Below are 11,811 nucleotides of genomic sequence, written 5' to 3' on the forward strand. Positions count from 1 at the left end.
TATTTTACTGCACAATCTGAAATATATTTTGTTATATAATATAATATAGTTTTTTACTCAACATAATATATTTTGGTACTTAATTGAGATATTTTTGTACTAGATCTAATATGTGAATTACTTAATCCCAAAGTAATGTATTAAGTGTTCCCAAAGTTTCTCACTTATTAGTTGTGAATTTTCTCTATAAGTAGAGAATTCACGTAGTGCATTCCACACACCAAAGAGTTCAATTGAGTTTTTGAGAACTCTTTCTCTCTTCTCCCTCCGGCTTGTGTTAATGAGTTATTCTTCTCTTCATCTCTTTTTTCTGTCCCTTTGAAATTAAGAGTGTTCTTAAGACCTTAGTTCCTATTTGGTATAATGTAACCACACAACTTTTTACCATTAATACGAAATCGTAAATATATACCTTAGCGTTTATCTTCGACATAATATTTAATCAAATATTGGTCACTCTCAATACCATCAATTTACCAATCATAAATATCATAGTTTTTCGGATCAGGAAGCTAATAAAGAAGGAATTTAGGAGCCCCAGGAAGTTTAGACTGAACATGTCCTCAAACATCTTCTTCACTCTAACCATAGGTGGAGCTCGCCTAAAATTCTTAGTTTAGACGAGCCCTACCAATGGTTAGAGTGTATAAGATGTTTGAGGACACGTTCAGTCTAAATTTCATGGGGCTCCTCGATACTTCTTTGTTAGCTTCCGGATCGGAAACACACAGTTTTTCGGATCGGAAAGCTAACAAAGAGGAATTTATGAGCCCAGGAAGTTTAGACTGAACATGTCCAAAAACCTTAGTTTAGACGAGCCCCACCAATGGTTAGAGTGAAGAAGATGTTTGAGGACATATTCAGTCTAAACTTCCTGGGGTTCATAAATTCCTTCTTTGTTAGCTTCCTGGTCGGAAAAACACTTGAATAAATAGGGTTTGATACTATTGTTTATTTCTAGGCTTAATTGCACTTTTCCCCCCTATAGTTTGCCAATTGTGCGATTTTGCACCCCATAGTTTTAAACGAGCGATTTTGCCCCCTATAGTTTTCCCCCTTTCTGATTTTATGGTCCCCATGACATTTAGTGCTGATGTGTTTGTTTTTTATTAATTAATTTGTGCCACGTGTGTGATTCCATTTTTTAAAAAATAAAAAAAATGGTATTTTTCAGATTTTTCGGTAACTTTGAGTTTCATGGAGATTGATATTGAACATCAAATTGTTTGATCGATCGCTTTGTGGGGTGAAAGAGGGTGAAACTCACTGACAATGAATAAAATTAGGGTTTTAAGAAAATTTATATAAAAGGGCAATTTTGGTATTATAAAAAAAAATTAAGAAAATTTGGATGTAATCAGAAAAACATGGGATGTAAATAGAAAAACTCAAAAAAAAATATACATGAATAACTAATAAATGGACTAAAATTTAGAGAAAGATAAATACAACTAGCAAAGGAAGAAGAAAAAGGAAAAAGGACCACGGTCAATCTGAGTCTTGTGCTCGCTTTTTAAAAGGAAGATGAAAATTATAATGAAGAAAAATGCAAGAAACGGATCGCATAACGTAGAGCATATTCCTCACGCTAAAAGGCATGTTGCTAGAATAGACAAAAGAAAAAAGATAGAAAAAAGATTCTTTCACAAATAAATAGAAAACAAGATCTAATAGAATCAAATAAAATAATAATATTATATATGATGAATGTGCCCATGCTTTGTTTATTTTATTTCATTTGTTTATTTTTTAAAGACTAGGTGGATTGACTTTATTATTTTTTTAGTTCAATATCGATATCATAATTAAATATGAATTTATTTTTTTCATTTCATGCATGTTACTTTATCAATCCTTACAAAAATATATACTAATATTTATATGAGTTTAGTGGTCTGGGGTGACAATCCAAAATAATTTTGCGCACACAAACAATTAAAAAGTTCAGAATTACCTCATAAATTAAAAATACTAATTTTTTTTGACAAAAAAATAAAATAAATTAATTGATGTCAATTATAAATATTTTGATTAATCGTGTGTACAAAGTTGTTTTACACCGTCAATCCACCACAATTAAACTGTACAAAGTTGTTTTAGACCGTCAATCCACCACCATTAAACTCTATTTATATTGGATATTTTGTATTTTACATAATAATTTTGTTCTTGAAATAAAAATTAAGTGTAAACTTTTTTGTGATTGATTAAAAATAGATGAGTGAAAATAACTTAAAGGAAAGTTTTAAGGTCATACTCAGCTCCATGAGTTTATCTTTTTAGTTTCGTACAAAGAATATTTGATTTACACAAAAATATCATTTTTAAAATATAGTATTCTCTCCGTTCCTTTTTAAATGTCTTTTTAGAAAATTAACACCAAAATAACGATGTGTATTTTTGCACTTTTTTTTTTATTATACCTTCATTTTAATCCACCAATAAATTCCTATTTTTTTGCACACATTTTATTTTTTTAATAAATTTAATATGTTATCTTTATGTCGTAACAAACAATTGTCTGTTATTATCTTTTTCTCCAACAAATTCCTGTTTTTTTGCGCGCTCTCTCTCTCTCTCTCATAACAAACAATTGTCAATTTTTTAAATTTTGTGCAAATCTTTTTAATTATTGTAAGTCAATATAAAAATTATGTTGATGAAACTTCTTCTTCTTCGTTGTATCTTGTTCTTGTATCTGGTCAAATGAGTATTTAACTATTGCTCCCTCTTCACTTCTCATCAGCAATTCCAACGAGTCTTCCACTTTTTCTTCTTTTTGAATATTCATGGAGTCTTTTATTTTTTTCTTTTCTCAAATCTGTTTTTTTACATTGCACTTGAATTTTTTTTAACAATTGCTACTCATCTTATTTATATTGTTTGTAACAAAATTTTGGTTAAATTTGAAGATAACAAGAAACAAACTATGTTTTAAAAAAAAAACTTTAATTTTTCAAATAGATTACATTAATTAGTTTTATTGAAAAAGATAAGAGGAATTGACAAAAGGTATAATTGACAAATTGTATTCTTAAAATACCAAAAAGACAGTTAAATAGGAACGAAAAAATCACCATATAAAGACACTTAAAAACGAACGAAGGGAGTATTACTTTTCAACTAGTTCTTTTCTTATTCAAACAAAAAAAACTAGTTCTTTTCTCTCTTTAAAAAAACAAAATATTCTCAATAGTAATAAGAGTTCTTTACTATCATTAAGAAAACAAAATCTTTACACCTCTAAATTAAAATCAAGGTATTTATAAACTTTGAATATGTATTCACCACATAAACCAGACTACATGTGTATTAAAATTAATTGATTTATATTTGTATAAGCTAGTTCAACTAACAATATTGATATTGATATTGTTAGACTTAACATCTTAATCATATATAAACTCCTATTATGTGCGAATTTCAAACTTGCTTACCACTTTGTATACAAACCAAAAAAAAATGACCGAGATCAATCGTGGAACATAACCCCCCCACCCTCAACGTATCAACGGCTAACAAATGACTAATTTAAATAGGCTATCACATATGTACGCAAGGAGCAACTAAGACCAACTAATGCACCTACATACGAATTTGTCTCCTAATAAGAGTGACGCACCACCACCATCATCCAATCCATCTAAGGAAGACGGCAAATCTTTTCAACAAATGTTCTAGCCACGATACTTCCATTCTTATTACTATTGAGAATATTCACCACCAAAAGTGAACCACCTCCACCTTGACAAATTGAAATCGTAACCTTCTCAAACCTTCGTACAATCCCCAAAACTTTGCCATGTATGTGGTACACTCCACAAACCTTATTATTATCCTTCAAAAAAAAAAATCCCTTCTTATTATGATTCTTTTTTTAGTATTAAATCCTTCGTATTACATTATATATTCATATTCATTGACGATGTAAAACTTTTTATCACAAAGACATCCAATCAAATAACTCTATAATATCACTTTTATATTTAATTGTTAAAATATCTCAACATGTAATTGATGTGTGATTTGATTTTTTTTTTTTTTACATAAATGGAATGATAGCAATTGAAAAACTCATACAGTTAATAAAAATATCAAAATTGTTAACCTTAATTTTTTCAATTTTTTTTCTTAGGTAAGTTGTAAGTTGATTATTTTATTGAATTAAATCCTATTACCATCGTGTATTTTATTCATAAAATAAGTTTATTTCATACTATGTTGGAAATCATCCAATGATATATGAGAATGAGATCATTCATCTCCGAAACTAAATATTTTTTCATTTCACATCATCACATTCATTAACATTTTGACTCAATCATAGTGACCAACGATGCCGGACGAAACAAGTTCGATCGACTACGCCATGGAAGCAGCATCTGGGCCCCACTTCTCCGGCCTCCGTCTCGACGGCGGCCGACTCTCATCTTCCCCAAAATCTTCTTTCTCTATCAATTCAATCCTTACCAAAGATTCTCTTCTCAATCAACCCTTTGTTATTGGTTTCTCTCTTTTTCTCTCTCTCTCTCTCTTGAATTTGAATATTTTTTAATCAATATTAATAATCTGCTACGGTGATTGTGCAGGTGTTTCCGGTGGAACTGCTTCTGGAAAAACCACTGTTTGTGATATGATCATTCAACAGCTTCATGATCATCGTGTTGTCCTTGTCAATCAGGTACATAACCTACATTTTTAATTCTTTTTTTACTTCAATTAATTATATAGTTTTTCAGTTTAATTTCTTCTATACACTGTCAGTGTAAAATGATTTTTCACATGCATTCAATTATGTATTTCTATAAAGTTATAAACTGTCGGTGTAGAGTTCTTTTGAATTGTTTTTCCCTTCAATGAATAATAATGAGTTTTTGCAGCTGTCGGTGTAAAATTGTTTTAAACATGCATCTAATGATGTAGTTCTATCTAATATCAGTGTAAAGTTATTTTGAATTGTAAAGTTGTTATTATTATTATTAATTTGTTTTTATTGTGTAGGATTCGTTTTATCGCGGGTTGAAACCGGAAGAGTTGGAACATGTTCATGAGTACAATTTTGATCATCCTGGTAATTAATCAAATTGATTTAACAATCAATCATGTTGGGTTAGAGTTTAGAGTGAATAAATATTTTAGTTCTTGAATGTGTTAGATAGTGTCACTATAGTCGCTCTCTGAATGTATCAAAATTACTAAAGGAAAATGCTGGCCGTCACTAAAAACAATCTTCACGAAATGAGGTGACAATATTTGATTGGTTCCTTAGCACTCATAGGTCACACCTTCTATGATGTCCGCCCAATCTCGAATTACACACCGCTTTATCCTTTAAAAGTATATCATGTATTTATTAGTGTATTTCGCGACGAGTTTGATTTGTACCAAATTGTATTCCTAGAAAAAACACACTGGAACGTGTCTTTTATTAGTCAGTTTGGCCTTTGTATGTTTCTTCTGTTGATTAGTTTGGTCCTCATATGTGTTTTTCGTTAGTCAATTTTGCCTGTGGAATTACTAACAAAAGAAACACATAAATGTTTTTGTAATTTGGGTGTGTTCAACGATTATAGTCACGTCATCTCACACAATTAGGGATCAAAATGACGGTTTACTCTAGAGTTTAAAGTGTTGCGACATGACACTTGCTACACACCATAAAGTTCATACATTGTTGGCGTAAACATATTTTAGGTCATTATTTTGCCACGTATCTATTTTGCCACGTCATATTATTCTTATAAATGTATTTTGAAATTGATCGTATGAAGTAGCAAAGTAGTGAACTTTTATTGGATGCCGGTGGAAAACTAATATACGTTACCAGTCCCGTGGAAAACTAATATACGTTACCAGTCCTTGAATGAAGTTCCTTCTTTGTTTGTTTATTGTAGATGCTTTCGACACGGAGCAACTGCTGGAGTGTACGAAGAAGCTCATCAGTGGCCAAAGAGTCAAAATTCCCATTTACGACTTCAAGAAGCACCAACGCAGTTCTGATAGTTTTCGTCAGGTATGCGGTGTGAATTATGTATCTCTTTCTATACCAACATTGCCACTTTTCGGTCATCTATTATTTACTATTGACTAAACTAAGTAAAAGCGCATGTACAAGAAGAAACATCTTTAGATGGTAAGACGGGACCAAAGTTTTGAATTGATGCCGCGGTAATATTCATGTCAGATATCATATCAGATATGAGTATGACACTGATACTTCAGCAATTTTGGAGTAGATGATTTTCATATACGCCATTCTTTTTCCTTTTCCTATTGGAAGGTTTTTCTGGTTCTTTCTGATTGATATTTGTAGTCTATGTCCAGGTCAATGCCTCTGATGTCATTATATTGGAGGGAATTCTTGTATTCCATGATCAAGATGTTCGTGATCTGATGAACATGAAGATCTTTGTTGACACAGGTTTGATATAGTTTTTATTTTCATACAACCCTCTCCAATGTTGTGTTATGTCATGTGTAAGTTATTATTGTAGTCTACAAATACAGCAAAGTGCTATGCTATCATTACTAAGTTTTTGGAAACATTTTCTGCCTCTTCCCATTGTCCGACTTTGTGTTGCATTTGTGGAAGTACTAGGTAAATTTAAATATTTGGAAATATATATGAATTGTTTGTTAAGAATGTGAAAAAAATGAATTCCTAGAAACAGTAAATGCACAACAAATTGCTGTAGAAGTTAAGCCATGGACAAACCACAGGGACACTAATTAGTGTCAGTTTTTCGAATATCAGAAGAATTGAACGAGTAGGGTATATTGTATTATGTATAAGTATCACTACCTTCGTCCCTATATATAAGACCCATTTGTCAAAATCACCAAAATTAAGAAAGTTGATATTTGTATTAAAGTTGTTTGTAATGACTATTGTTTTTACAATTTTATCCTTTAATAGAGAGTTAGTTTATGTTTTCAACATGCTATTTATTGCTGATTGAAAAAAAGAAAAAAAATGTAAAATAAATAAGGGTATTTAGGTAAAGAAATAATTAATGTAGTTGGAAATAGCAAAGGGGTCTTATTTAGATCTATACTGCCTTAGTACATTCTCAGAGGTAACTTAGTTCTGCAAACTGCAACTTACCTGATATATGGTCAGTGACATTCTATAAGGGTTTAGTAAACATATTTCTCCATGTGTTCCCTATATTCACCTCCTTAACACTCCTGTCATCTTGTGGTAAATTCTTTAATTAGCTAGTGGTCTTCAATTGAAGATCCCTTCACAAGAAGTTGCTATTATTTTATTTCATTTTATGCAATATTGGAAGCTACCCCACCCTTCCTCTCTCTGTTTAATAATATATTTGGTTATTAATTGCATACAGATGCTGATGTGAGGCTTGCTCGTAGAATTAGACGTGACACAGTGGAAAGGGGCAGAGACATAAACTCTGTTCTTGAAATGGTAAGTCCGGAAGTTTAATTAGGAACTATGGTTTTGCAACAGTTAGGATAGTATTTATAACTCCTTCATACAAAATTTATATTTTTGAGAAATCTTGACATGTAAAAAATATACACAGAATTTTATATTCCTTATGAGATGTGATCAATCGCGTTGCATGGTTGTTCCTAACTGCATGTAATGTTGGTTTTTGTAGTATGCGAAGTTTGTTAAGCCTGCTTTCGATGACTTTGTTCTACCATCAAAGAAATATGCTGATGTGATCATTCCCCGTGGAGGTGATAATCATGTTGCCATCGATTTGATTACGCAACACATCCGCACCAAGCTTGGTCAACATGATCTATGCAAAATATATCCAAATGTTTATGTTATTCAATCTACATTCCAGGTATCCTTGACATGATTTGTCAATTTTTATTTTATTTTCCATTTTGAATAGTTGCAAATTTATAGAAGATCCTGAGTTTTGCTACTCACCTAAACATATTGGATTTTTATTTCAATTTAAAAAAAGTACTTGTTCTATTAGGATTTAAGAAAAGTACTTGTTCTATTTCAATATAAGAGATTGGTTGATTTTTTTGGCTTAGCTTTTGAAGGTTGCTCTATGCGACCCCTGGATTGCTCACCTAAACATATTGGATTTTTATTTCAATTTAAAAAAAGTACTTGTTCTATTAGGATTTAAGAAAAGTACTTGTTCTATTTCAATATAAGAGATTGGTTGATTTTTTTGGCTTAGCTTTTGAAGGTTGCTCTATGCGACCCTTGGATTGCTCAACCCCTGAAATAAGCCGATCGGAAGTTACGATCCGATAAATCGAGGGGCTTTTGAGCAAAATTGAAGGGTCCATAGAGTAATTCTCTTAGCTTTTAGCTTATGGGAGCTTATCAAGCTAGTTTTCTATTTGGTTCCTAACTATTGAAAAAACAGTCATAAGTTTATAGGTGCTTACAGAGAAGTGTGATGAAACCAACTTCTGAGATAGTTGAAGCGCATAACCTTGTCTCAACTTATACAAATATTATTCATTAAAAGAATTATAGTCATTGTAAGAACATTTTAAATTTTCTTTTCCTTTAAGTGCTCTTGGAAAATAAAATTTGGACATACAATCAAGTTCTTGTTAGAAACTAGAAACTAAAAACATGTTTCAACTTTCAAGGCCATGGCCTGTCATTATTAGAATAATTATACGAGAAAAATCCATAAGCTACATTATCGAGGGTGGAATATCCTTTCTAGAAAGAAAGGAACTTGGGTTTTTTGTGCATTGGTAATTCTTGCAATTCTAAGTTCACTAGCTACAAAATGATGTAATGATTTGTTTCATCTGTACTTGTTCCTTTATTGCTTATGTTTATATTTCAGATAAGGGGGATGCATACTTTGATTCGTGACAAAGAAATATCAAAGCATGATTTTGTATTTTACTCTGATCGACTTATTCGCCTGGTACTGTATGCTTCATAGTTCAGTTGAACATTTTTTTTGGAGGGGTTTTAGTACTTAAAAGATATAATTACCTTTGCTGATCTTCGGCATCAGGTTGTTGAGCATGGTCTAGGTCACCTGCCTTTCACAGAAAAGCAAGTCGTCACTCCAACAGGCAATCATCTCTCCTTGTACTCGGTTCTTGCAGTTCTTTTACTTTTATGTTCATCATATTGTCTTCTCTTGTACGGGGAACAATATTTGTGCTTTGTGCACGGGAACATGTATATGGCTAAGAAGCAACAGTAGGACACAGAAACCAGTTCATGTTGACATCACTAATTAACTGAAACGAGGTTTATATTAACAGGATCTGTCTATACTGGTGTTGATTTCTGCAAGAAATTATGTGGTGTTTCAATTATTCGAAGGTGAGCTAAGCTTTAAACCAGGTATTTATTTTCGTAGGTCCAATCCAAATGATAGGTTTCTACCAAAAACGAAACGATTCAACTAATAAGACCAATTCCTTTGTTACGTTCACAGTTTCTTGCTGTGGATGTATTTACAATCTAGAATATTGAATCCTTCAACCAAACCTTATTCACTTCCATATTATATCGTAGGCTGTTTCCAATTGGCTGAATTTTTTTCGTTGTTTTTATATTATAGTGGTGAGAGCATGGAAAATGCACTTCGTGCATGTTGTAAAGGCATTAAAATTGGAAAAATTCTGATTCACCGGGATGGAGATAATGGAAAACAGGCAAGTAAATCATTTGAAATCCATGAAGTTGCCTAGAGTAGCCCTCACGTATAGGTTTCCTATGGTAGTTTGTATTTAATGGTAAACTCTTTGCTTCTCTGAGCAGCTTATATATGAGAAGCTTCCCAAGGATATCTCGGAACGGCATGTCTTGCTTCTTGACCCTGTGCTTGCTACAGGTGAAGATTAGAAATGTTGAAATGTCCTTCCACTATTTATTGTTCCACTTTATCTTACTGTGTCACATTTTGATAGGTTTTATTTGCTGAAAACTTGATTGTCAGCAAATAATGCGCACACTTTTATTTGCATTTTTTTCAGTCCACTGGAAAGAAACCTATTTTCACACTTATTAAGTATGGTAGTTAAGTGCAATTCATTATCTTGATTTCTTGCCGTGTAGTCAAATATCGGCCATGGCGGATTTTTTGGCAACCTCCATGGCGGATTTAAAATGGAGGATTTTTTTGCTTTCTACCATGGTGACACTTGATTTCATGTAAAAAAATACATATACTAACCTCCCCCTAATTATAATGGCCACCTCCTCACAACATTAAAGAACTAATGTTTGTACCAAAAATAATAAAAAATAAAGAACTAATGTGAGGATATTTTTGGAATAATAACATTAAATGTGGATAGAATGGTTGACATTTACTTATATTTGAGTCTAACAAATTTAGGTATGTTTTTGCTTATTAAGTCAATAGTTAGTTGTTTGTTACAAAAGGGTAGCTTGCTAATTATGTTACTGTTTTGAATGATATTTGTGAATGCGGAGTGCTATATTCTAGTCATTGGGTGATGTGAGAGGGGATGATGAAAATATAATTCAATTTATTTGGCAATTGTATTACTATTAGCTAGATACCTCCTAAGGAGCATGTAAAAGCTGAAAGCAGGGACCACTAAATTGCACTTTTGATTATTACTTTGAGATTGTTTATTTGAATAGTCAAGTACTTAGATTAGTCATTGGCAAATTTGGTGTTTAAATCGTTCTCAACTTATGGTTACTTAATCTGTTTTTCTGACTGATGATGAATACACAATTAATATCAATAATTCTGCTACAGGTAACTCAGCCAACCAAGCAATTGAATTACTCATTCAAAAAGGAGTACCAGAATCCCACATTATATTCCTGAATCTCATTTCTGTGAGTAAATTTTGATGCTTTTCTTTACACATACAATAATGGTTATTTGACTATTATCTCACACTGATTGTGTGAATCTTTATGTTTTCAGGCTCCTGAGGGAATCCATTGTGTTTGTAAAAGGTTTCCATCATTGAAAATTGTCACATCTGAGATTGATGTTGCATTAAATGATGAGTTTCGTGTTATCCCTGGGTTGGGTGAATTTGGTGATCGCTACTTTGGCACCGATGATTGATCCTTCAGCATGTCTTTTGGTTAACAGATGCATTGTAATGAAATATTGAAGATTTAGCAAATACCACCTTGGCTGCAATTTGAGGCAAGCAGATTAGAATAATATGGATGCAAACTCATTCTTTGGTTGATATGCATGCATGCTTTGATTTTCAGCTTATTGAATGTAGAGATAAATTCTAGCTAGATGATGATGGTATCCTACCAATGTAGACAATTATATCTAGTTCAGAGAAGGTTATTTGGAAAAAATTTGCATAGGTACTCTAACAAACCATATCAACGACAACCAGTGATCCATATATGCAAACTCGTTATTTTATTTCACTAATTTAGTTTTAAAATATTTTAAGGTTAAAAAGGTGAATTAGTTTAAAAATTTCTCTCCTCCATCAGTTAATCGAACATATATTTAATTAAAATCTTGGCTTTAAATCTAATATTCTTATGCATGATCATATATTTGAAGATTGAAAGGCCATAAGAAATTAAAACCATAAATTTGAAGCTTGAAAATCCATATAAAAATGGACCAAAAGGACAAAATTGAAATGAGAAAAAGATAAAGGATCAAACTGTTACCTAAAATAAAGTTAAGGGACTAAACATGTAATATTGCCTAAAATCTTTCACATCTCTTTTGAATAAAATATATAATATCTGAGGTGTAAATGATACTCACTTCATCCCAAATTATATGTCGTTTTGGAAAGAAAAAAATTGTCTCAAACTATATATCGTTTTACAAACAATATCAATGAAGTATTAATGTTATATTT

The 11,811-nt window shown here is 31.6% G+C and overlaps 1 protein-coding gene across 1 annotated transcript; it reads left to right on the top strand.

The window, feature by feature from the left end:
• Nucleotides 1-4,240: 4,240 nt before the first annotated feature.
• On the top strand, nt 4,241-11,334 carry LOC25497859 (uridine kinase-like protein 1, chloroplastic). Its single transcript, XM_013592581.3, has 14 exons — nt 4,241-4,505; nt 4,590-4,681; nt 5,002-5,071; nt 5,895-6,013; nt 6,325-6,421; nt 7,350-7,429; nt 7,626-7,820; nt 8,805-8,888; nt 8,982-9,042; nt 9,238-9,298; nt 9,540-9,633; nt 9,740-9,812; nt 10,713-10,795; nt 10,887-11,334. The coding sequence occupies exons 1-14, from the start codon at nt 4,337-4,339 to the stop codon at nt 11,031-11,033; spliced, it is 1,425 nt and encodes a 474-aa protein (XP_013448035.1). The 5' UTR covers nt 4,241-4,336; the 3' UTR covers nt 11,034-11,334.
• Nucleotides 11,335-11,811: the final 477 nt, after the last annotated feature.

Source organism: Medicago truncatula, chromosome 7 (genome assembly GCF_003473485.1).
Source record: "Medicago truncatula cultivar Jemalong A17 chromosome 7, MtrunA17r5.0-ANR, whole genome shotgun sequence".
Taxonomy (NCBI): Eukaryota; Viridiplantae; Streptophyta; class Magnoliopsida; order Fabales; family Fabaceae; genus Medicago; species Medicago truncatula.

What these genes read in the sequence shown, in the direction of transcription:
- LOC25497859 (XM_013592581.3), top strand. Translation starts at nt 4,337, where the DNA reads ATGCCGGACGAAACAAGTTCGATCGACTACGCCATGGAAGCAGCATCT. An exon ending in GGTGTTTCAATTATTCGAAG is followed by an intron (nt 9,299 to 9,539) that starts GTGAGCTAAGCT and finishes TTTATATTATAG; the next exon opens with TGGTGAGAGCATGGAAAATG. An exon ending in TGACCCTGTGCTTGCTACAG is followed by an intron (nt 9,813 to 10,712) that starts GTGAAGATTAGA and finishes ATTCTGCTACAG; the next exon opens with GTAACTCAGCCAACCAAGCA.